General features: G+C 37.1%; 1 protein-coding gene across 1 annotated transcript; it reads right to left on the minus strand.

Moving 5' to 3' along the window:
• Window positions 1–859: 859 nt before the first annotated feature.
• LOC107572058 (serine/threonine-protein phosphatase 6 regulatory ankyrin repeat subunit C-like) lies at window positions 860–26,194 on the minus strand. The gene is made up of 26 exons (XM_016258455.1): window positions 26,179–26,194; window positions 25,676–25,746; window positions 25,399–25,599; window positions 25,188–25,275; window positions 24,500–24,642; window positions 21,676–21,888; window positions 21,524–21,602; window positions 21,042–21,156; window positions 20,630–20,712; window positions 20,421–20,484; window positions 20,245–20,313; window positions 19,466–19,606; window positions 17,976–18,023; window positions 17,773–17,884; window positions 16,563–16,634; window positions 16,047–16,248; window positions 15,587–15,674; window positions 9,993–10,110; window positions 4,949–5,168; window positions 4,750–4,837; window positions 4,577–4,660; window positions 2,714–2,859; window positions 2,497–2,579; window positions 2,322–2,404; window positions 2,149–2,240; window positions 860–1,459 (listed from the first exon to the last, which is right to left on the minus strand). The coding sequence occupies exons 1-26, from the start codon at window positions 26,192–26,194 to the stop codon at window positions 1,266–1,268; spliced, it is 2,913 nt and encodes a 970-aa protein (XP_016113941.1). The 3' UTR covers window positions 860–1,265.
• Window positions 26,195–27,873: the final 1,679 nt, after the last annotated feature.

Below are 27,873 nucleotides of genomic sequence, written 5' to 3' on the forward strand. Positions count from 1 at the left end.
GTTCTGCAAGTGAACAGCGTATTATTGTGCCATCTCAAAGAGGCACAAAATCACTTTCACTGACTTTTTCATTAACTGTTCCCTCCTGGTGGAATGACCTGCCCAAATCAAGCAGCTGAGTCCTTAGTCATCTTCAAGAAACGACTAAAAACACATCTGTTCCACTTTTATTTGACCCTCTAACTCTAACACTTTCTATTCTATTTTAATTCTACTTTATCTATATTTATATCTTTTTTGTTTTTATTTATTTATTTATTTTAAAAAAACAACAAAAAACAAACAAACACTAGCTTTCTATTTTTTCTATTCTACTTGTTTTTCTTTGTATGTGTGTGTGTGTGTGTGTGTGTATATATATATATACACACACACACCTTGCTACGTGTACTGCGTTAGGCTAACCGACACTTGTCATTTGCACTTATATATTGTTGCTCTTTTGTTAGTTTTGACTGCTTTTATTGTCCTCATTTGTAAGTCGCTTTGGATAAAAGCGTCTGCTAAATTACTAAATGTAAATGTAAATGTAGAACTGTTTACTAACGAAAAATGAGGATTGAAACAAATAAAAGCACAGTGCTACCTTAGTGTTACAGCAAACACATGAATGGCAAGAGTGATACTGTGACACAAATTGTGTGTACATTTGTGTAATTTAGTTTGTTTAGGTAATTAAAGAGCTAAAAGTGTTATGAATTTCAGTATTTATGCCTGTAAAATAAGATTCCAAATATACAAAAACCTAAAAGCGTAATCTGTGAGTGAGAAACATTTATTTTGATGGAATCACGTCTTGTAGTTTGCAGGGTGACTAAACATTGTTTATTTTATGCTTTTATTTTTCGCAATTTGCCTCTTCAAAAATACAGAAAAAGTGTCCAAAGAAAGCTGGTAAATGTATCAGTAATAAGCTGAGATAAAAGTGAAATGATAAATTCATATTTAGAGTACCCACACATGCAAACACAAATTAATACATTTCTCTCCATCCATTTATACTATATGATGCTAAAACAGTAGCAGATATTGTAGTTACTTTCTAAGGCGACATATAAAGGAGGAATTCGGCACATAATGGAATGGTGCAGTTAAAGATGTACTGTATTACAAATGAATATGTCACAGTATATACTGCATGATGCTAAAACAGTAGCATTGTGTAATATTGTACAATAAAAATTACATTCTAATACCTTCTGAATAGATAACAGGAGTTCAAAGTCAAAAGAGTATTCAGTATATTGTTTGGTGTCCACTCAGCTCTATGGTTCCTCTGTAATCAGTTGTATAGGCACGGTTTTGGACACGGGCTGATGGGATGCAGCAATGCCACAGTGCTTCATCAGACTGATGCCGCAGCTGGTGCCAGCAGAAAAAGGCATCATTGTGGAAATTATAAGAGCCAAGCAGTCTGCCACATCTTTGTTCGGTGCGCATGCCAAAGCTGGAATATGTCCTAAAATGTCAAATCAGTCAAATGTGTCAGAGATACCAGCAAAGTAGCATTTTTTCACAATACATCGACACTCATTGGCTCTTATTACTAGAAATAAAACAGCTGAGTTACTGTCACACTGCTGATAAAATGTAATTAAGTTAGTATCTGTGTTACTTTCAGTTAGTTTCTACTGAACACTGACACTGTATTTAAAGAAGACAGACTAAATACACATTATTCTACTAGTTTAAGTTGTATCCTAAGAAGGCAATGTGACAAGTTTACATTAATCTTATCTGTAAGCATTTTTCTGTCCACACTAAAAGCAAAAATGCTGCTTGATATGCAAAATTGGATTTTGGGCCAATGGGATTCCACTGTTTGAAGGGCTACCTAAGCTAACGTGGCAGTTCAGAAACAAAGTGACTAACAGAATGTAGTTGCTTGTCACAGTCGAGACAAAAGCTTACATTAACATGCAAGAAAATTTAGTACTTGTCACTTTAAAATGGCACACCATGTTATGACACGATGAATCAGAAAATCATTGAAGAGATTATTAAACTAGCAGTTGGTGAGCAGTTGGTTTTTTATGTGTCTCCACACAAAAATTCTACTGTACCTACTAGTCAATGTTATTGGTAGATGACTATTAGTTAATAGTTTTGGCTCTCTCTTGGCAATGTGATGGGCATAGAGAAACTCACCATCTTGATCAATGGCCAGAACCGTTGCACCTCGAGTAAGCAGCACCTCAACCACAGTGGCAAGACCATTTCTTGCAGCAATATGTAGAGGTCTAAGGGTACGTAGATAGAAAAACTTATGAAAACAACCAAATAATCGATGCATATACACCTATGCTGATGTGAATGCTCACGTTTGAAGTGCAGTGTTTGTGGTATTGATGAGAGTTGGGTCGTCAATCTCCGCCAGAATGAGAAGAGCACACATTTCATGACTCTGTTGAATTAAACGTGATGATCATTTATAATGGAAACTCATCGCATCCAGCATGCTGTTTAATAGGCCACTATGAGTGATGGGGTAATTACTCTTCTACAGGCGATATGAAGTGCTGAGTTCCTGTTGATGTCCAGCAGCGAGAGGTCTGCGCCGGCCTGATGAAGCAAGATATCTGCAACCAAAAAAGTCTGAGCTGATCACTAAGATAAAGATAACCCATGTACTACATCTTTTAAAACCAGTGTTATATACTGTACATGTATGCAACAATTCTACATGATATAAAGCTCTTTTGACAATACAAACCCACAGCAGAAGTATGCCCATTCTCAGCAGCAACCATTAATGCAGAGTGCCCTGTATAATCGACTGAGTTTACATCTGAGCCGCAGCTCAATGCCAACTTCAGGGCTGCGACATTTCCCGCATACGCAGATGCATGTAAGGGAGTCCTGCAGATAAAATAACAACAACAATAATAATTCTGAAATATTGGCGGCTTTTTGAAATCAGCTTTTAAAAAGGGAGCCTCTTATTTTGTCCAAATTTGTTGTTTTGTTCGCTTGCTACGTTTGGAAAGAGATTTTAAGTGGACAACAGACATACAGCCATGGCCAAAAATATAGGCACCCTTGGAAAATATGATCAAAGGAGGCTGTGAAAATTAATCTGCATTGTTAATCCTTTTGATCTTTTATAAAAAAAAATCACAAAAATCTAACCTTTCATTGGATAATAAGAATTTAAATGGGGGGAAATATCATTATGAAATAAATGTTTTTCTCAAATACACGTTGGACACAATTATTGGCACCCCTAGAAATTCTTATGAGTAAAATATCTCTGAAGTATATTCCCATTCATATTCACAATTTTGAGCATACCAGGGTGATTATGAACATGAAATTATCCAGCCATGGCTTCCTGTTCCACAGAAATATAAATAGGTAGGGAAAACAAAGCCCAAATTAAAAAAACAAAACAAAGAATATATTTCTGATGTGCAGCAAAAGATAATTGAGCTTCACAAATTAGTGAAGTGGCTTTAAGAAAAGAGCTAGAGCAGTGAAAATTCCCATTTCCACCATCAGGGCAATAATTAAGAATTTCCAATCAACAGAAAATGTTACAAATCTGCCTGGAAGAGGACGTGTGTCTATATCGTCCTAATGCACGGTGAGGAGGAGAGGTTGAGTGGCTGAAGACTCTCCAAAGACCACAGCTGGAGAATTGCAGAAAATAGTTGAGTCTCGGGGTCAGAAAACCTTAAAAGAAAATTGTCAAACAGCACCTACATCACATGTTGTTTGGGAGGATTTCAAGAAAAATTCTCCTAGCTCATCCAAAAACAAACTCCAGCATATTCAGTTATCAGACACGACTGGAACTTCAAATGGGACTGGCTTCTATGGTCAGATGAAACACTCAAGATGGGTTTGGTGAACACAGAGATAAAAAGTACCCCATGTGTACAATGAAATATACTGCTGTATTTTTGATGTTTTGGGCCTATATTTCTGCTGGAGGTCCTGGACATCTTGTTTAGACACATGGCATCTTTGATTCTATCAAATACCAACTGATAAAAAATCAATAAGTGACTGACTCTGTTAGAAATCTTATAATGGACCATGTTTGGATCTTCCAACCGGACAATAATCCAAAAACAAACCTTAAAAACAACACAAAAATGGGTCACTGGGCACAAAACCAAGCTTCTGCTATGGCCATTCCAGTCCTCTGACCTGAACCCTATAGAAAATGAGTGCGGTGAACTGAAGAGGAGGAGCACCATCATGGAGCTGGGAGTCTAGGGTCTGGAGAGATTCTGGATGAAGGAATTGTCTCTGATCTCTTGTCAGGTGCTCTCTAACCTCATCAGGCATTATAGGAAAAAATTTAGAGCTGTTAAACTGGCAAATGGAGGTTTCAAAAAGCATTGAATAAAAGGGTGCCGTTAATTGTGGCCAATGTGTATTGGAGAAAAACATTTATTTCATAATGATATCCCCCCCCCATTTTAAATTCTTATTATCAAATGAAAGGTTAGATTTTTGTGAATTTTTTTAATAAAAGATCAAAAGGATTAACAATGCAGATTCATTTTCACGGCCTTCTTTGATCATATTTACCAGGGGTGCCGATATTTTTGGCCATGACTGTACATACCTTCCTTTGCCATCTATGAGGTTCACGATTTTTGTTCCCATAGTTTCAACAAGCAGTCGAGCAGCACCATCATGACCAGCAATTCTGTGGCAAAAGGAAAAGTAAATGGATCTTATCGTGGAAAGTGTACAGAAACATTTTGAAGATGAGGTGAGGATCACTCAATCACTCACAGTGCACAGTGCAGTGGTGTGAAGGGGTTTCCTTCCTGAAAGCTTGATGGCCTATATTCAAGTAAAGCTTCTAGACAGTCATTGTGCCCTTAGAAAATACAGAATGTTTCCTTATTTTTATGTTGCAAACAAGAGATTTGTAATTCATTAGTATAATTCTCAGCTGATGTTTCTGTACTGGAATGGAAAGGCATCTTACCATGGTAAGCAGCCCAGTGAGTAGGTGTGTAGGCACTGTAGTCTAGCAGAGAGTCAAGGGGGTCTGAGAGTGATGCTGCATCAAGTAAAGGACGCAACAGCCATGAGTGACCACAAGAGGCAGCCAAGTGCAAAGGGCTTCTGCCATAAACGTCCCTGCACAGAGAGAAGGCTCCATGCACCAGCAAAGCCGAGACACACTCTTCACTACCAACTACTGCCTGAAACACACAGAGGAGACCGAAATTCAGTTTTCTGAATAATGCATTATACTTTTCAAGTACTTTTGGTAGCCCCACATTTGATTTTATCATATCGCTAAAGGAAACTACAAATTGTGCAATAAAAAGCAAGTTACTACTCAGGAAAAAGTAGAAATACAATTCTGAAAATGTCTTGTTTGAGTCTTTTGGTCAACATAATGTTGATATAATTTAATGACTAAAAATAATTTGGCAACTAAATCTTTCATTTTTCAGGATCTACTGTATTGATTCCCACATAATTTACATACAGACATACATAAAATATGACCCAAGAGATTAATTGTTTTCTTTTTCCTCCCCCATGTAGGGTATAAATTTGGTTACACTTTACTTGAAGGGGTGTGCATAAGACTGACATGATACCTTCATAATCATGACATGACACATACATAATCATGACATGACTCATGTCATGAATATGAAGTTTTTATGCATGTTTATGACAACTGTCATTAAGTGTCATTCGCTCAGTTATGTAATTTTTAATGCAACGATGACATTGTTTGAGATGTCTTTGTAATGGGCTATGGTTAGGGGTAAGGGTAGGGGTAGGGTTAGGTCAGTTTGAGTCTTTTGGTCAACATAATGTTGATATAATTTAATGACTAAAAATAATTTGGCAACTAAATCTTTAATTTTTCAGGATCTACTGTATTGATTCCCACATAATTTACATACAGACATACATAAAATATGACCCAAGAGATTAATTGTTTTCTTTTTCCTCCCCCATGTAGGGTATAAATTTTAACACAACACTCAGTGGCAGTTGTCTGGTCATTCTGGCTTAGTCAGCTGAATCTTCACACATTACATTTCCTGTCCAAGATTAACTGATTCTCTGAGGATGATGCAGTGGTCAGTCATTTGCACCTTCACATTCAAGAAAAACATGACTGATCACATTCTGATCAAAGGAAAATAAATAAATTTATTTACACAAACACACACCCAAAACTTATTTTAAGCTATCTTCCGCCTCCCAATTTCAATCTGGTTTGGTTCTGCAGTTACCAAGTCACCACCTATTTCACCTATTTGAACCAGTTCAGAGCAGGTTGAGACATTCCTGTGACCACCTGATATGATTGCAAAGCGCTTTGGGTGTATAGTAATACATAAAAAAGCACAATATACTGTATGTATAGCCAATAAATATTATACTACTGGCCAATGCGACAACCAAATAACTTATATGAAATGTATTATTATAAGAATGTATTATTACATATACATTATACATACTTTCTAATACATATTATTATATTAGAAAGTATAATTTAATACAACTTTTTCAAAAAATTATCTTCTGACATTCATTCAGTACCTGCTGACTGTACCCTCATTCAGTGGTGTAATGTAACGAAGTAATAATACTTCGTTACTGTACTTAAGTATTTTTTGGTAATTTCAATCTGGTTTGGTTCTGCAGTTACCAAGTCACCACCTATTTCACCTATTTGAACCAGTTCAGAGCAGGTTGAGACATTCCTGTGACCACCTGATATGATTGCAAAGCGCTTTGGGTGTACAGTAATACATAAAAAAGCACAATATACTGTATGTATAGCCAATAAATATTATACTACTGGCCAATGCGACAACCAAATAACTTATATGAAATGTATTATTATAAGAATGTATTATTACATATACATTATACATACTTTCTAATACATATTATTATATTAGAAAGTATAATTTAATACAACTTTTTCAAAAAATTATCTTCTGACATTCATTCAGTACCTGCTGACTGTACCCTCATTCAGTGGTGTAATGTACTTAAGTATTTTTTGGGAGTATCTGTACTTTACTTGAGTTTTTATATTTCAGCCAACTTTTACTCCACTACATTTCCTAATTAAAATGTATACTTTTACCCCGATACATTTCCTGGAAGCATATTCGTTACTTACTACAAAAATAGTCAAGAGTCAGAAAAACACGGACTGCAGGAAAGCAGGTTTGACGAATCAGTGGTCTGGCGTCTGCAAGTTAGACTCATGCTCATGTGCAAACAAGTGCGCGCACATCCGCAGATGTTTCATTTTCCAAGTCGAGTCTGGGGTCTGCAATATACAGCATCGACTGCGATAATATGGTAAGTGTTGTTGTAATGATGTGCGATCTGACATTATCAAGACGAAGTAATAATACTTCGTTACTGTACTTAAGTATTTTTTGGGAGTATCTGTACTTTACTTGAGTTTTTATATTTCAGCCAACTTTTACTCCACTACATTTCCTAATTAAAATGTATACTTTTACCCCGATACATTTCCTGGAAGCATATTCGTTACTTACTACAAAAATAGTCAAGAGTCAGAAAAACACGGACTGCAGGAAAGCAGGTTTGACGAATCAGTGGTCTGGCGTCTGCAAGTTAGACTCATGCTCATGTGCCAACAAGTGCGCGCACAACCGTGGATGATTCATTTTCCACTCACGTCGAGTCTGGGGTGTGCAATAAACAGTATATCGTCTGCGATAATATGGTAAGTGTTGTTGTAATGATGTGCGATCTGACATTATCAAGTAGGCTATATCACCAAATCACACACAGAGTGCACGCAGGTCAATTTATTAGTCTATTAAAACTTAAAATTCCAGGCATTCTAAATTGTAGACAGCAAAAATGCTTCTGTATGTTTTTTATATTTATACAATTTAATATATTTAACTTAATCTATATCACACAAAGAGTACCGTTTTTCTGCAGATAGCATGATAACACATTTAATAATCATTTTATACAAGTTCAGTAAAGCAATAAGTGACTTACATTTTAGAGGTAATATTGCTTGTTTTAGCTCAATTTTGCCAACGAAAATAGTTCCAAACAAAGATCACAGCACTGTTTTGCGGCTCTGAGCAATGGATGGTGTTTGCTTATTGAATGAATCAGCTTTTTGAACGAATCGGTTGAATAAATGATTCAGTGATTCACTCATTAACATAGTCAAATGCTTTGTTCCTGAATGAATCAGTCGTTTGAATGAATCGGTTGAATCTCATTAACAGTCACATGCTGCCACCTACTGGTGGTTTTTATTTCACATTTTGACAATTTTTTCATATTTTCAAAGGGTCATATGATGCTATTTTAAAGATCATTATTTTGTGTATTTGGTATTTGTGTATTATTTTTCAAATACTGTACATTATTGTAGGTTCTCTATGCCCCTGTTTTATGTAAAAAAAAAAAAACTATTTATGCATCTGTAACTGCAGTTTAAATGCATCCATGTCCCCTCTGAGATACATAAACTGTAGGCTAAATGCTATTTCAGATGCAGATTCCAGAAATGTTTTCTTATGTTGGAATGAAATACACTAAGTACTGGATGAAGTGCATGCTTACCCAAAAATACAAAATGGAAAAAAAAGTTAAAACTGAACACAATCTTGCTACTCAAGCTGTGTATGAACATTTTATATATATTTATTTGCCTTTACTTGTACTTTTAAGTACGTTTAAGATTTTAAAAATGCTTTTCGTACTTAAGTAAAATAAATATCACATACTTTTTAAGACTTTTACTCAAGTAATATTCTAAACGGTGACTTCAACTACTACCAAAGTCATTTTCTGGTAAGATATCTGTACTTTTACTTGAGTATGGCTTTCAGATACTTTATACACCACTGCGTCTCATTTTATTATAAAGCTGCTTCTAACTTTGGTTGGTTACTCAACCGTAATGACAGTGAATATGAATGAATGTTTCAGCTGTCATCACTGATTGGAAAGTGGCTTGTAAATCCAGTCTATTTACAGAGGTCAGTAGACCTATTTTTGTCTTCAGTTCATTTAGTAGTTGCAAAGCACTCCTATAATAGTTTGTGGAGTCAGTGAGGCTAGTTGAGCCATGGTCCTACTGTGGCATGTCACTGATTGTGAAAAAATATGCCCTGTTGATCCTGTAGTTGAATTTAATCTAACCTACTTCCTATGTATGAACAGTATGGCACTGTAGGTTACACAGAAATAACAAACTACCTGTTCTTGATACGCATGTCATGCAAAACCCTAGAACTGTATTTTTCCACCAACCAATTGAATGAAATAAGCTAAAAATAACTGAATACAAGCAACAAGGCAAAACACATTTTAGTGGAGCAAAGATTTTGTTGATCTCATATATTATTTAGGAATTCAAAGAAGTTGCTCTCTGTGGGAAAAGAAATGAGGGGAACAAGAATCTCTCAAAACAGATAAATAACGTGAGAAATAATTGGATATTTCACATTGCGAGAGCAAACTATTACATATGACTTTTGTAGCTGTGATATGTGGTCAGATGAGATTAAATCGTGATTTGATCACAGAAAACACAGGCCAGTGTTTTTCACAAACCCCCTTTAAACTCTTTGCACAGCCCATGATTCCTATAATTAGGCCACATGTGTCGACCTGTCCTCACTACAGAGCTTAGATCTGCTGACATCTTTCCCACATTTAAATCCAAGTGTCCTCAGTTAAGTTTGGAGATGATTCCAATTCACAGTGTTGCCAAATGTGAATCATAGAAGGGCTGTTAAAATGAAATGGATATCTCGTAGGATTAGTTAGTTGCAATGACTGAACTCTGGGGTTGTACAGTTTAAAGACCAAAGAATATGATGCCCTTTTGCAGACCCAGGTGTATTCAGTGCTGCCAACACACCTTAAATTTCCTTACAATATTGCCAAATTCCAGCACAATAATGTGCAAATATTCAGATACACAAACCAAACACATGCATATGTACTGTACGTGCAAAACATAAACTTACTGCGTGATGTAACGCAGCGCGGCTTCTTCTGTCTCCAGTGTCTGGATTACTTCCTCTCTCAAGCAGCATGTGGACACAGTCAATGTGACTGCCCAGTGTAGCCAACATCAATGGAGTCCTACAGATACCATCAAACTATGCTTACAATAGCAATACTTCAAACAATTCAAAAAAGGAACAAAGAGAGAAAAATGGGTGAAACAATATTTTAATGGTTTCTCACAGCATAATACTGAACGTTGAGCTTTGTCATCAAATAGGAAAAAGACTTGAATCTGCAGGTTTGAATGCTTGGCATTGTATATGTGAGGCTTGCATGCAGCTGCTCGGCCACGGAAAGCCATTCCATGAAGCTCCCGGCAGACAGCTTTTGCCAGTGGAAGTCTGGAAGCTATGAAATCTGCACAGCATTGGGGATTTTTACGCACCATATGCCTCAGCACTCTGTGATCCCGCTCTGTGACTTTACCTGGTCTTCTGCTTCATGGCTGAGTTGATGTTGTTCTTAAATGCTTCCACTTTCCAATAATACCACTTACAGACTGTGGAAAATCTGGCAAGGATTACATTTCACAAACTGACATCTTGCAAAGGTGAAATCCTATCACAGTACCATGCCTGAATTCACTGAGCTCTTCCAAATGAACCATTTTATTCACATGGTTGTAAATCCAGACTGCATGGCTAGGTGCTTGATTTTACCTGTGGCAATGGGTGTGGTTGAAACACTTGAATATGTATATAAATATATATATATATATATACAGTGGTGGCCAAAATTATTAGAACACTAGTATTTTCAGCAGATAAAAATGGTTTTAAGTTGGTTATTTCTATCTTTTGCTGTAATGTGTCAGTAGGAAATATCAGTTTACATTTCTAAACATTCATTTTGCCATTCATTGTAATAATCATTCTTTTTTTTTTTTTAAGTTAGATTTTTGTCTGACAACAGCCAGTGCGCCACACAGAGATCTGATCTGATCATCATCCAGTCTGTCTGGAATGACATGAAGAAACAGAACAAACTGAGACAGAAGTCTAAATCCAGAAGAACTGTGGCAAGATGCTATAACAGACATACCTGCATTCCTAATTTGTGCCCTGCCATTTTTGCAGCGGCACCCAAGGAACAACTGGGGGTTCGGTGTCTTGCTCAAAGGCACCTCAGTTGTGGGTAATGAGGGTTGAAGATAGCACTGGTCATTCAGTCCACCCACCTACATTTCTTGGCAGTACTGAGACTCGAAACTGCGACCTCTGGGTTACAAAACCGGCTCTCTTACCATTAGGCCACAACTTCCCTTAGGAGCCTCAAGATTTGACCTAAGTTCTACCATGTTACTGTCCCCACAAGGCACAGCAGGAGACAATCATGTACAGCATGCTCAGAGATGCTGGGATAAATAGAGCCTACAGTAGCTGTCATACACCTAGGACCCAGGAACACTTGGAGACCCTCAGCGCGTGTGGAAAGGACTAAAGGTACAGACAGCAGTGCTGCTTTTACTGCACAGAACAACTTTTTTTGCATGTTTTGAGGACTCTAACAGCACCCTAGTCATGGAAATCAACCCACCAGCAGATGGCCAGGGGCCTCATTCATAACCATTGCGTACGAACACAAAACCTGCCCTGAAAGAGGCGTACGCCACTTCCTACGCAAAAGGTGAGATTTATAAAAAACAAACTTGACGGGAAAATGTGCGCACCTGCACGCTCTGACCCATGCGTACTGACTTTTTTTCCTGGAGAAAGAAAAGTAATGAAGTAAACAACGATTTTAAACTGTTTTCATTTCATCATATACATTTACATTAAACATTCCACTCTTATTAATGGAGATAAACACTGAAATTACATAAAGTCATTACGCAGAAGTTAAAACACCATTATATGAATTTAGACATAGCCTATTTGTAGTGAATGCGCTTGATTACTTTTCCTGTGGTATGTTACGTTTTAATGACAGCGAGGAGTGCTATAGGTGCACAATAATTAATCTTTAAAGTAAACTGCACATCTCATGTTATGAGAAAATATTTTTAGCGAGAACAATGATCAGTGACACTTACTTCGATATTGTGGCGGACACTGCTGGATTCGGTGGAACGGTCTATTGTCTGGTTTGAATAGGACCAATGATGATAGCTTACTGTACAACCACAGCTGCACGGAGGTGTTGATGTCGTGTGAAGGCATCTCCACAACATTATGAAAAATACCACTGTATTTGAAGGATACAACTTGAAGAAAACGGTAAGATTTGCATGTTTCCTTTTTAAAATAATTTGTCAATGACGCGCAGAGTCAGATAATTGTATTTACACTGCAATAAATATAGGCCTATATTTTTTACACTAAAAATGGCTAAAAGATCTTCACCTTATCAGCAAAACTGCATTAATTTAATTTAAATTTGAATTTTTAAAACAATTGAAATATTATTGGGCCAGTGGAAATGAATGAGATCAACTCTATTCTAAATTATTATTCTGAGAACTATTTTAAACAGCTTTTTTATGGATATTTTGATATATTTATTCTAAAACATAAGGATACCGGAGGCATCTCCACAACATTATGAAAAATACCACTGTATTTGAAGGATACAACTTGAAGAAAACGGTAAGATTTGCATGTTTCCTTTTTAAAATAATTTGTCAATGACGCGCAGAGTCAGATAATTGTATTTACACTGCAATAAATATAGGCCTATATTTTTTACACTAAAAATGGCTAAAAGATCTTCACCTTATCAGCAAAACTGCATTAATTTAATTTAATTTGAATTTTTTAAAACAATTGAAATATTATTGGGCCAGTGGAAATGAATGAGATCAACTCTATTCTAAATTATTTTTCTGAGAACTATTTTAAACAGCTTTTTTATGAATATTTTGATATATTTAGTCTAAAACATATAACAAGGATACCGGATGATTTTTAGCAATAAAAATGAATGTGTATGGCACAAATGGCATTTATAGTCCGTATCTCATATTTCCTTAATGTCTTGTACCTTTGATGGTGCTAAACATGGTGTCACGTGGATGGGAATATGCATAGAAATTATATGCAGATGAGGCTATGCATAGTCAAATTTATCGTTGTAAGCTCCATATATGGTGATTTCGGAGCGGAGTCGGGGTGGAGATGCACATACGCACAATCTTCCCCTGACTGGGATTTATAAGGGGATTTTTGCGCAGGTTCTGGCGTATGCGTGGATTTATAAATCTGAACATTTTTGAGCGTACGCAAAATCTAGCTTTTGTGCCTACGTACACTTTTAGGATGAAATCTATGGAGAGTTTTATAAATGAGACCCCAGGTGCTTACATCAGCTGAAGTAAATAGGACTCTGCAAAGAATTAACCCACGCAAGGCTGCAGGGCCAAATGGCATCCCTGCCTGAGTGCTGAAAGAATGCTTGAATCTCATATTTCCTTAATGTCTTGTACCTTTGATGGTGCTAAACATGGTGTCACGTGGATGGGAATATGCATAGAAATTATATGCAGATGAGGCTATGCATAGTCAAATTTATCGTTGTAAGCTCCATATATGGTGATTTCGGAGAGGAGTCGGGGTGGAGATGCACATACGCACAATCTTCCCCTGACTGGGATTTATAAGGGGATTTTTGCGCAGGTTCTGGCGTATGCGTGGATTTATAAATCTGAACATTTTTGAGCGTACGCAAAATCTAGCTTTTGTGCCTACGTACACTTTTAGGATGAAATCTATGGAGAGTTTTATAAATGAGACCCCAGGTGCTTACATCAGCTGAAGTAAATAGGACTCTGCAAAGAATTAACCCACGCAAGGCTGCAGGGCCAAATGGCATCCCTGCCTGAGTGCTGAAAGAATGCTTGATCTAGCTGATTGATGTATCTTTTAACTACAGTATTCGCTAGTACAGCCTGTTGTCCCAGCATGCTTCAAAACTGCCACCATCACCCCATGCCATAGAAATAATCAATAACCTGCCTTTATGACTACTACTGCACTCACACCAATTGCCATGAAATGCTTCGAGCGGCTAGTCATGACTCACATCAAGACCATCATCCCACCCATACTGGACCTTTTACAGTTTGCCTTCAAACACAACTGCAAATACCATATGTCACATCCTCTCAGACACAGAGTCAGAATGCTGTTTATTGAATTAAGCTCACTCTGCAACTGGATCCTGGACTTCCTGACTAACAGAAATGAGTCTGAAATGAGGCCTGTGTTCTCAGCACCTTAATGTTCATGTTACTCATTCATGACTGTGTTGGCCAGTATCAGAAAAACCACATTATCAAGTTTGCTGATGACACAACAGTGGGCCTTATTACACACAACAGAATACAGAGAGGAGGTGAGAAACCTTGAGCTGTGGTGCAAAGACAACAAAAATATTTGTAGTTTGGTCAGCTGCTGGTAGTACTTCTTTTTTTTTTTTTTGGTTATATTCAGTGCAAAATGCAATTGATGGGGTAACGGAAATATTTGAAATTCATCGTGACATTCAAAGTTCACAAAGTAATTTATTTTTTATTAAATACTATTTTTGGCAAAAGACTGATTTAGACACCTATCATAAAGTTTTATTATAGGGTGACCATACGTGCCATTTTCCCAGGACGCGTCCTGGCCAGGATTTCTATATTGCCTAAAATATCTAGGTTTTGACTTTGTTTGCGTGTGCAGACCGATCGGTGTGTATGACATCAAAATATCATACAGACGGTTCCTTATGCTTTCAAAATGCTCTCGAGGTATTTTGATGTCATACACCGATTGGTCTGCACACGCAAACAAAGCCAAAACCTAGATATTTTAGGCAATATAGAAATCCTGGCCAGGACGTGTCCTGGGAAAATGGCACGTATGATCATTTTATTATGTTTTAATGATTGGATTGCACAAATGCAGCCATCACTCTATAGTATAGAGTCTATACTATGCTGTTTACTCTGGTTATGTTATATTACGTAGCAGTCGTCATTTATTCTCGACATCTGAGTAAAATGCGTATGTGTCTGAGAAGACGCAGTGGATTATGTTTGCTTCTGAAGGGAATGCGCCTCCCGCTCTACATAAATGCATTTATGTTCGCACAAATCATTCGTAACCTAGCTTCACCTACAGAAGAAGTGAATATAAGGGTTTTTTTACGAATCTTTGCAAATCGCCTTTCCTAATAATGTGCTAGTTAGCCAGTTCCACGACTAAAGTTGGGGCGGGGTGAGCAGAGCTCATTAGCATTTAAAGAGACATGCACCGAAACAAGTCGCTGTGAACGGAGCTGTTTTGACAGGGTAAAAGGGTGTTGTTTTACACTACCATTGAGAAATTTTAACCAAAGTATGTTATAGACTTTTCATGAAGACCCTAAAGAATCATACCAACTTGTGGAAAATGGGCATCTGATGTCCACTTTAAAGCAGTACTGAGGTGGAGCTCACTGACTTGTAAGTCGACTTCCCTCTTCACTTTCTGTGATGTTCTGCTTAATTTCGTAATTTTCTAAATGCAGTGTATGATCATGCTATATTGTCATGCTATATCACTGAAATGAATGTTGAAATGGCACTTACTGTCCATGTATGTCCATGAGGTCAAATATGTCATTTTTTCCATCTCTTTGCAACATCATGAGCAGGCAGTCAGTTTGACCACTGGCAGCTATGAGGATAAATCAATGGGTTAAATAACGTTAAAAATGTGATCTACAGTCTCTTGTACCAATTCATAGTTTGGCCCTCCCACAGCTCTGTAATGATGTATGTCTAACTGAGCTTTAACAAACCAAACATTTGACTTGACTGTCACAACCAATTATTAAAAAAAGTTTTGAAAACTAGTTTCAATTACACAGTACCTCATTCCCGATAACACACAAGAGCCTTGGTAAGACTATAGCACAAAATATAGAACAAATGTATAATATTATTATGCTATATTAGTAGAGTGCCTTTACTGATTGAACCTTTGAACTAACTTCTCAGTCATTACACTCAGTCATTTGTTCCTTTACATGTTAATATCTTTACACACCTGAAGCATGTAGTGGTGTCCATCTGTGGATGTGCTCCCTGATGGCATACGAGGCCCCTTGAAGCAGCAGCAGCTCCACACAGGGGCTGTGACCTCTCAGAGCAGCCATATACAGAGCTGTATGACCCCTGGGATCCTGTATGTCTACATTAACCAGTGTTTCGGACAACACCTGAAGAGCTTCACTGTGACCATTATACGCCTGATATAAACAATTTATCATCATTCATATCTTCTTTTACTATCAATTCATGAGTAATTTGAATAGAATTGGCTTTTCCACACAGGATGTTGAATTTACTGGATTTACTGGCAATGGCTTATTTTTTATGTTTCAAGCAAGGCTCAAAGTTTGTCTTTGTGAATTTCCCTTTTCTAGTTAACAAAAAATACATTTGCAGCAGTTCCATGAATTTCAATGCATTTTAATTCTACTTAAATTCACATTCTATTTGTAATGACAACTGCATCAGAGAAAAAGAGAGAAAAGAGATTGACTAGAGACGGAGTACTCACCGCTAAGTGAAAAGGGCTCACAGGAACACAACTCTCCACATCTTCCACACATTTGAAAGACATTTCTATGAGCTAATAAGAAATGTTTATTGCCAGTTCACTCAAAGTGACATACAGTACAAGAGCACAAACGTTTCTCATAAAGCATTTGCCTAGTTGACAATGTGTGCCAGCCAGTGCTTTAGATTACAAAATACCAAAGAAAGTGGCATCAGCAAACAAAAATGATGCCCAAAGAGATTTTCTCAGACATAACTTTGGTAAACCAAGCCAAGCTACTCAGTTCTCCTCAAGGGTAACCACAGAGTAGCAGAGTAACCACATAGTTTACCTTCACATTAATTATGGGCATGTTCCATGTTTCATTAATGTTTAACAATAACAATGTGTCTCAATTCTTTTTGTATTCAAAAAACAATACTTGTTTACTTGTTTACAACACTAAAATGATTTTTAGTAAATAGCTTGCACCAGCGTAAATCCTCTTTTGGTATTAAAATACTACTGTCAGCATTTAAAGAATACAGTGAAAGAAATAGTGATGAAAAGGCTTTTTTTTTGCTGTCCTTATAGCATATGCATTTGTAGATGTTTCCCCTTCAGACACAAAATGTATGGGAGGAGAGTATTTAAATGAGTCATGCACTGTGATTTACTAAGGTTTGTAGTAGTCAATTTACTGGTATGTGCAAAATTATTGAACACCCCAAAAAACAAGTCATGACCTATTATGCGCCTGTGTTATTAGTAAAAAAACACGCACCTGTTTATCATCAGTTCTGCTGTAACCCTACAATATTATGCATTTCTGAATGATTTCCAATGATTTCGTTGATCGTTATGGAAATGATCAGGCTTTATCTGTGTCCTTTAATTTGCACTATGTCCGTAGATCACCTGCAGAATTTTTCACTCCCATTTGCATTTTTTGGCAATGGACATTAATATGTATTTTCTAATTGCATTTTGCTGATTTCTACTGTGAACAATTCATCCATGCATACAGTTTTTTCTTTTTTTTATCAAAATCTCAGATATTATGTATGCTGGACTTCTTATAGGAGTAATATGATTCAGTTTTTTCCAATAGACAGAACTGGCAGGTGTGAGAACATCAAATTACATATCGAACTAAAAGCCACACAAAATTCTACTCACATGTCCCATAATTCACATAATACATGGTATACCATGAAAATCGTTTTCTTACCAATTTTAGGTTGTGTCTGTCACCACAGGCAGCTGCGTAGTGGACTGGACTGAAGCCTTTACTGTCACGCAGTGTTGGATCAGCACTACTACGCAAAAGAAACTCCAAACACCTGTAAGAACATGTAACACATAAGGGGTCATGTACTATTAAGCTTATTAACAGTTAGTCATTTTATTTTCAAATCCCAAAAGATGCTTTACCACTGAGCTTCTTCATCAGTCTCACTGTCAGGACAGTTCTGTTCAACTCTATTGGGGGAAAAATATACACAAAGGTAAGTCATATTTGAAATGAGTTGAATAAATACACTTAACAAAATTATAAACGCAACACTTTTGTTTTTGCCCCCATTTTTCATGAGCTGAACTCAAAGATCTAAGACTTTTTCTATGTACACAAAAGGCCTATTTCTCTCAAATATTGTTCAGAAATCTGTCTAAATCTGTGTTAGTGAGCACTTCTTCTTTGCCGAGATAATCCATCCACCTCACACGTGTGGCATATCAAGATGCTGATTAGACAGCATGATTATTGCACAGGTGTGCCTTAGGCTGGCCACAATAAAAGGCCACTCTAAAATGTGCAGTTTTATCACACAGCACAATGCCACAGATGTCGCAAGTTTTGAGGGAGCATGCAATTGGCATGCTGACTGCAGGAATGTCCACCAGAGCTGTTGCCCGTGAATTGAATGTTCATTTCTCTACCATAAGCCGTCTCCAAAGTCGTTTCAGAGAATTTGGCAGTACATCCAACCGGCCTCACAACCGCAGACCACATGTAACCACACCAGTCCAAGACCTCCACATTCAGCAAGTATAAATATGAATTTGTATTGGTATATACATCTCACATTAAATCGTTAACGGTGGATGTCAAGGTTTTCAGAAAATAAGTAACATTTTAGTCTGTTCCTCACACAAATCTTTTCCTATGGCTTCTGAAGACCTGAAATACAGTGAATTCATTGTATGGACTATTTATGCATTGTATTCATTCTAATTTGACAGAATAAGGCTGACCAGTACTTTCATTGAGAGTTTTCCTTCCACACATAAAACACATAGGTTTATAAATAATGACAGTATTTAAATTTTTGATTAGACATGGACAATGTCAAAACACCCAAATAAAATAGCCCACTGATTCTACCCACTTCACTTCGGCCACAGTCCTGTGTTTATTGAACAAAAGAGCAGGTGAGTCGAGGACCAAAATGAAGGGTCAGTATGACTAAGAGAGCTACCAGAGTGAAATCGCAGAGGGACTGCAGTATCTGGGCACATGCACATGTCTATAACCACCAAGGCCAGAGGAAAATTAGAGAGCAGTGGGCACAGGGCAGATGGACAGAGAATGGCAACAGAGCTGAACAGGACTGGGCAGGACAAGACTAGCCTGGACTTAGTCAGCCAAAAATAATCTTGTAAAGAAACAAAAGACTAGACGGTAATAAAAAGCAGAGAGGATCAACATTAAGAAAAGACAGGTGACAAATTTAAAAATGTACTTATTTTTAGCACATATTCAAAGTTCTCACAAGTCTGCTCTGTCATTATAGGCTATGGAGTTTGTACCGATGTGATGAAGCATTACAGCATAGGGCTGACAGAACAAAGTGTGGAAAAACGCAGGGGTCTGAATACTTTCCGAATCAGCTGTACGCAGGGCAGTGTTATAAGTGTTATACCTGTGTGAGGTTTGGGCAGCAGCTGCGTAGTGCAGTGGACTGCATCCATTCACATCCAGTTCATTAACATCAGCTCCAGCTTTCACCAGAGCCACTGTACACAGATATGAGCCGTTCACGGATGTGTAGTGCAAAGGAGACCTGTGAAGAATTAAATGAAAGATTTTGCACTCTCTCTAGGTCACTAAGCCAATGTGAGTAGCTTTATGACACTGTCCATTTTATATATATCACTTTGTATTAGTGCTGTCAAATGATTAATCGCGATTAATCGCATCCAAAATAAAAGTCAGTTTACATAATATGTGTGTACTGTGTATATTTATTACGCATATATATATATATATATATATATATATATATATATATATATATATACACACACACATATACACATATATATATATATATATATATATATATATATATATATATATAAATAGTCACACATGCATGAATATATTCAAGAAAAATATGTTAGGTTTATATATTAAATATATTTACATACAATATAAATTATATGAATATAAATATATACATGTCAATATTTTCTAAATATATACAGTGTGTGTGTGTGTGTGTGTGTGTATTTATACACAGTACACTCACATATATTACGTAAACAAAAACTTTTATTTCGGATGCGATTAATCGCGATTAATGACAGCACTAGTTTGTATTAAAGCATATTAGACACATTAATAATCTTATGTGCACAAGACTCACACTGTGAATATATAACTATATATATACATTTTATTGATTAATAAAGACTTTACCTTCCAAAATTGTCCTTTTTATTCAAAGCAGCACCACTGTTTAACAGCAATTTAAGACATTCAACATTTCTGTCAGTGAACAAATTGAAAAAGAAAGGATGAATAACTAAATTGTATATTTAAAAAATATATAACTTACAAACTATAAGCACATAAGTGGTAGACATTTAGCATACCCGCCTGAAGCAGCTACATGCAAACATGTCCTTCCCAGGCTGTCCACGGTGTTTATATCAAACCCTGCCAAGAGTAAATGTTTGTTAGACAAACATACACTTTTAGACGGGTGACATATATCTGGTTTAATGTCAAAGCAATGGGATAGTGCTTATGCATTGTACATCATTTTGGATATAAGCATCTGCCATATGTATATGATTTTTACCTGAGGAGAGTAACTTTTGACAACAGTCTGAAAATCCGTAAAACACCGCCAAGTGCAATGGAGTCATGCCATTAATGCCTCGCCTATAAGATGGACAGTTATTTGTATTTTTTAAACATATTCTCAAGAGAAACTGAAGATATGTCATGACTGAAACCGTCACATTAGATCTGTAGCCAATAATTACTTTCAATTCATTCCAAGGCTCATTCTATAAAAATATAGCAACATAATATTTTTAATTTAACATACTGATTTAACATAATTTAACATATTAAATACTGACTAAGCCCGACTAAACTGCGTGAATCCACATACATGCAAACTACAATAAATGGAAGTGGACACAAACTCTGAAGTGTCTGTTTTGCTGCAGTAGTCTCTGTGTTTGAATGCTTTTGTAAAGACACACCTGGCCACATCCGCACCGTTATTCAAGAGTGTAGTGATGAGCAACTCATGACCATGTTTAGCAGCAGAGTGAAGAGGAGTATTACCATATATATCAACACACTCCACCTCTGCACCTGCAAGAGAAAAAAATAAAAGACTGTTATTACAAGATTGGCAATGCCTTTAACAGAGAGTTCATCAGACAGGTGAGTTCCTAACATACGTTATGTTTACAAATGTGATGGTACTGCAGTGCAGTCACGGTGTCATTGGTGACAGTATAAGAATGTTTAGTTAATGTGAGTTAACAATATGAAGTAACCCTTTACAATTACAATTGCTATGCTAGTCCACCAGTGAGTCAAGTAAAGTCATTTCTAATCGTACAGAGCTTTTTACAGTGTACTTTGTTTCACAGTAACTCAACAGGAAAATACTGCTGTAAAATCTGGTCTAACTTGTATTAAGCTCTTGACATTTTTGCTTTGAGCGTGGCTTTACCATTTTGAAGGAGTATCTGGGAACGGGTGAAGTGTCCGTGAATGGCAACCACATGCAAAGGACTCTTCCCGGCTTTATTCTGAAATCAAAACAAGAAAGGTCAGAGAAAAACACTGCAATAATCACCTGTTCATTTCGAGTTGTCTACTGACCGGAATGTGAACATTTGCCCCGTTATTGACCAGCAGCTCCAGACACAGGGCTCCATCAGCGGAGGCAGCAGACAGGTGCAGCGGCGTGCATCCACGCACGTTTGACCGGTTAACACTGGCACCACAGTTAACCAGCTCACTAGCTACAGCCCTTTGCCCAGCGTAACAAACCATGTGGAGAGCACTGTTACCAGAGCCATCTGCTTCATCAATCTAACAGACAAAATGAAAGACAAAACAAAAATCATAATGGATTCTGTCTCTGGTGCACAATTCATGAGGGCACATTGGTTTTAAAGGGGTCATATGATGCGATTTCATTTTTTCCTTTCTCTTTGGCGTGTTACAAGCTCTTGGTGCATAAAGAAGATCTGTAAAGTTGCAAAGACTAAAGTCTCAGAACCAAAGAGATATTCTTTATAAAAGTTCAGAGTCAGCCACACCTACCTAAAACGGCTCGTTCAAACACGCCCCCACATATCTACCTCACTATGTGGGAAGATTTGCATAACGCCGCCCAAATGTTCCATCATATGACCCTTTAAAAATGCAATTAGTTTTTACAAGTAACTCCTTGTTCTTTCAAAACCTTAAAGCCATAGCTCACCCAAAAATGAAACTATCATCATTGACTCACCCTCACGTCATTCCAAACCTGTATACATTTCTTTCTTCTTACAAAAGAATGTTTTTTTCTTCTTCTTCAGTAGAACAGAACATTGGAACTCGCTGATTGATAAAACTGTTCACATTCTTCTTTTCCAATCTGGTGAAAATAGTAGTGCAGGTTAGGAACAACATGAGCGTAAGTGAATGATGACACGATATTTGACTATCCCTTTAAGAATTGATTTCTCATGATGTGACCCCCTGGAATAATATTTATTTCCAATGTAATAACTTTCTCTGCCTCTGAAACAACTTTCTTTACCAGGGATGTAATTAAGACTACATGGGCAGGCCAGGTAACGAAACTAACCAATAATATCACAGCCTAACATTGTCCTCCCCCACTCTGAATAAACCAGTCTGAAAGACTACACAGTATGGAAGTTAAAAGCATTGAAAATATAAATATAATTTTAAATGGAAAAATATAATTATAAATATATAATTTTAATGAAAAAGCCATAATTGTAAATATTTAAGTAATCAAGTACCAGTAGAAATATTTCAGAATGCCTTCGGACATTATGTAACATTGCTGACAAACAAGCAGATGAGGATGATGCTGGAGAAAACCCAAGTGCTAACTTGATCCTGACATAAAAAACATAAACGTGAACTATGAACTTGACTATAAACAATGACCTGGTGCTACTTTAATACATGACACCCAACATGGCAAACAAAAGGGCTTAAATACAAAACAATGGGACTCAGAATAACCGCTAGCAAAACAGAACTGATAACCACATAACAAGACATAGGCGCCCATTTATGTTTCTGCTGGTGGGTGCAACCATTTGGGACAAAAATGCTCATTCACCATTCAATTAAATCTATAACGGCTGTCACAAATAAAGTGAAAATGAAATGAAAAGTGGCCACTGCAGCATTAAGTTTAGATCAGCTCTTGTTGCATTAGATTTCTTTTTACACATTTTTTTTACAGCATTAAGCATTATAACCAATCACACACGATTCTGCTGAGCTTATGAATGCAATGGCCAATCAGAGGCGTCCAGATTAGTCATCATAATTTTCTCGCTGTTTGAATAACCGTGGAAATTAAACCACATTATTTTTAGTAACGTACAATGTTTTTATTAAATTTGTGATCATGTTAAATTCAGTCGTAATAAAATAATTTTATGACATGACACACATATCTGGTACTATGGTACATATCTGGTAAAAGACTATCATAGTTTATGATGCACGTAGTTAACAGATATTGGGCTACCCTCCGCTTATGATTCAAGTTATTTGTGTGTTGCGAAGAGAAAAAATGGACTGCAAATAAATGACAAAGTGTCAAGTCGTCAGATATTTGGCAGTCGTGACATTACCAAACAGGAAAAATACGTAATGGACACCTTGCGGATTTAAATAAAGTGTTTTTTGTGTGTTTTAACATTGGCCAGCCATATATCAAGTTGTTTATCACTTATCAGAGCTGTTGAAACTGAAGATTCACAAAAGAGTCCATTCAACATGCTTCTGTTTTCCAAATAAAGTCCACAGGGAGTTTCCTGAATCTTAATAGATTTTTCAATGGCTTAAAGTTAACGGAGAACATATACAGAGTTCTGGCATGAAACTCTAGATGGCACAGTCCGATAGGTCTAACTCAATCTGACCTAATGACATCATTATCACATGGCACAGCTGATTGGTTCTCTCTTGTATTGGTAGCCAATGAGCTCGCTGCTCAACATTCAAATATATGACTGATGCTTGCCTTAGCAGTTGCAGCTTGCTTCAGAAACCCTCCACCTTCCCCAGCTCCACCTGTATAGATCTGCTACGAGGTGATTCATGTATGCTATATGGGGGTTATTTCATGCGTGTTATATTTGCAGCAGCAGTATTTCTTACATGCTCACAGCAGCATTTTGTGGATGTATTGGCAGTAGCAAGTCTCGGTACTCGTTCTGCCGCAGCAGTAGCACAGCAGATCTATTCCACCAAGACCAAACACATCAACATTGTCATGTACATTACCATTACTCCAAGAGTTGTCATGACAGAACTAGTATTTTTCTGTGGGTGCTCAGCCATTTGGGGATTGGTGCCCATGTGACAAGACAATGACCCAATGAAAACATGACACATAAACAAGCAGGAAACAGAGATCTAGCACTAATATATGATCCCTCACCTCTGCTCCATGTTTCAGCAGGTACTTGACCACTTCAGTGTGTCCACCAAGAGCAGCCGCATGTAGAGGAGTAAACCCCTGCTTGTCCCTGCAGGACACATCAGCACTGCACGCCACTAAGAGCCTGACGACCTCCAGATGCCCTGAACACCAGACACAACCAGATAACACACTAGTGAAATTAAACATATTCTGATTAGACGTCTATATGTGACTCTGGACCACAAAACCTGTCATAAGTGTCTTTTTTTTATTATTATTGAGATTTATACATTATACATAAATAAGCTTTCCATTGATGTATGGTTTGTTAGGATGAGACAATAGTATGGCCGAGATTCCCAAGAAAATCTGGAATCGGAGGGTGCAGAAAAATCTAAATATTGAGAAAATCACCTTTAAAGTTGTCCAAATAAAGTCCTTAGCAATGCATATTACTAATCAAACATTAGGTTGTGATATATTTACGGCAGGAAATTTACAAAATATCTTCACGGAACATGATCTTTAATTAATACCCTCGTGATTTTTGGCATTAAAAAAAAATCTAGCATTTTGACCGATACAATGTATTATTGGCTATTGCTACAAAGATACCCCTGCTACTTATGACTGGTTTTGTGCTCCAGGGTCTAATATAATAAACGTATTATTTGAGGCAGGAATTCAGAGTCAGAGGACCAGATACCTAGATGAGCAGCCAAATGGATAGGCTGCCTGTCCTTTATGTCTCTGGCACTCACGGTGGCCCCTTTATTTAGGAGCAGGGTCACTGTCTAAGAACATTATTAATTAGTCTTCAAGACAATTTATTTTTTACTTCTTTCTTAACATGCACACCTCAACAGGAATAAAGTGTTTCGGATAAATTCTCTATGAAATGTCCACTCTTGCCAAACCTCTGCATGTCCACTGTGGACTGCGTGATGTAAAGCGGTTCTCCCGAAGCGATCTGCTGCATTCAGACTGCTCACGTAAGGAATCAGAGTATCGACACACTTCATCGCTCTGTTGGCTGCAGCTACATGCAGTGCCGTCTGACAGAACCTGTCCTGCGCGTTCACCTCGGCACCCTTTCTCAACAGCAGCACAACAGACCCCTGCATTTAAAGTAATACAAAATGAGAGGCAAAGACACAATAAACAGCAAAATGATTTTTTAAAATCCTCTCTTACTTCATTCTGTGAGGCAGCTGCTCGATGCAGAGGAGTCAGCCACTCCTGGTCTTTAGCATTAACATCAGCACCTGAGACCACAACATCACAGGCAATCAAAGACAAAATACAGTGTTAAAGACTAAATATTCTAACACTTTAGTATAAGGCCCAATTCTGGCTATTAACTAGTTTCTTATTATTAACATATTGGCTGTTTATTAGTACTTCTAAAGCCCATATTCTGCATTACCATATTCTACATTCCTAATCCTACCCAATACCTAAACTTAACAACTACCTTATGAACTATTAATAAGCAGTAAATTAGGAGTTTATTGATGCAAATATCATTGTTAATCGTTAAGTTAATGGTGAGAACTGGGCATTTAAAATAAAGTGTGACCCAAAATATTCTACAATGAATGTTTAGTTTAAAATGAACTTCAATCACTTATACACTTGGAATAATTACTATTTCTTTGATCAAATGCAGTAAAAAGAGTATTGTGAAATACTATTACAATTTAAAAGAGACATTTTCTATGGGATTTACGGTTTCTCACAAAGAAATAAAAGGATTAAAGGAATTTTAACATTTCTTCAAGTAAGACTATTTCTTCAAGACAAAACCCGCGTACCAATTCATTGACTTCTTCATTTTGCTCCAACAAAAATTCCACCATCTCAGCATTCTGGCTAAATACTGCCTGGACAAGCAGTGACTAAAAGAGAGGAAGACAAGACAGATTCAGGATCAGTGTAGCAACACTTTAGCGAAGAAAGTATTAGGGGTGGGAATTCTGGTTCAAAATCATTGCCTAAACATTGCCCTGGATTTGAGTATATGAAATATAATGGAAGTCAAAATTTGAACTTTTTATGGTCCCCCAAAACTTGTATTTTGTATTCCATGCTACTGAAGCCCATGGGGTTTTGTTACCCATATTCTTCAAAATCTCTTCTTTTGTGTTCAGCAGAAGAACTGAATTCTGGTTTGCCAAATGATGGCAAAATTTGGGTGAAATATCCTTTAAGCCTTTGGTCAGTTTCATTTCTTTTTGTTTGTTTATTCATTTACAAGTACTGAATCAAAAACTAATGTTTTGTAAACTATAAGAAACAAGCGTTTGCCATTTTAGAGGCAAAACTAGTAGTTACATTTTAGTTAATTTTATCATTTGTGTCAATGTCAAGTAAACATACAACAAGTCTTAAATAAACCTACTCAAAATATCTGCAATGTTGAAAAATGTGCATTTCTCCCCAATGCAGGGATACACACATACCTATATCGCAAATGATTTCAATCCACTAAAGTCAGCTAATGTCCGACATGTGGTTTTTCACAGACAGCGCAATAGGTTACTATACGAGACGGGTATAACCAGAGCCGGGTCTGGGTATAACTAGTTTTACAGTGACGGGGTTCCTCTGGCTGTGTGTATAAGGGAAGTATATTAAACATCTAACTGAAACATACTAGAGAGAGCCTGCCTTCCATGCTGCTGAGAAAACTAACGCGAAAAGCAGTTCTTGACGCTTACCTGCTCGCTTATCTTTAATACTCCCATCTCCACAGATCAGTCCGGTCGGAGTTTATTCATTAGGAGATGATAATGAAGTAATGATTCTATGTTTTAGGCCGATAATAATGAACGGTAACTAGTGAGCGGATTCACTAGACTACAGCAACTGCGCTGTAATATGAAGCTGCTGGTGTACAGCGCCGTCTACTGTAAAAACAGAAATTATAAGGAGTCTAATATCATCCCATACAGGAGGCTCGTGCAGTGTTCTCAGAGGCGGACTTAACCATTAGGAAAAGGTAGGCGACCGCCTTGGGCCCCCAAAAGCCAAGGGCCCCCTAAAATGCTTTTTATATGCGAGATGCGCATTCAGTGCGGACGCACAAGTAGTTGCTCTGGTGTTCATTCACGACAACCGTCTGTGCGTCTGCGTTGAACGTGTTTCTTAGCAAAAGTAGGGCGATGTAGAAAATGGGGACGGAATCTATGCATAAAAACAGAATTTACTGTGTAACGCGGAATGTGACGGAATGAACGTTTTGTTTGCTAGTTTGCTATTTAAGCTAAAGTAGTAGTAGCTAAATAGCATTTTTTGCCATTTAATATTCACATACACTAGTCCATATCGTTTTGATTGAAGTGCACTGAATTGCATTTGATTTATTCATTCAATATTTGACGAATTCCGTG

Source organism: Sinocyclocheilus grahami, unplaced genomic scaffold (assembly GCF_001515645.1).
Source record: "Sinocyclocheilus grahami isolate Dianchi unplaced genomic scaffold, SAMN03320097.WGS_v1.1 scaffold1688.1, whole genome shotgun sequence".
In the NCBI taxonomy this organism is placed as follows: domain Eukaryota; kingdom Metazoa; phylum Chordata; class Actinopteri; order Cypriniformes; family Cyprinidae; genus Sinocyclocheilus; species Sinocyclocheilus grahami.

Bases quoted from the DNA above. Each gene is read 5' to 3' on its own strand.
- LOC107572058 (XM_016258455.1), bottom strand. The intron at 15,675-16,046 runs GTGTGTAAAGAT...TTATCCTCATAG, and splicing joins GACACCACTACATGCTTCAG to CTGCCAGTGGTCAAACTGAC. The intron at 2,405-2,496 runs GTAATTACCCCA...TTAATTCAACAG, and splicing joins TTCATATCGCCTGTAGAAGA to AGTCATGAAATGTGTGCTCT.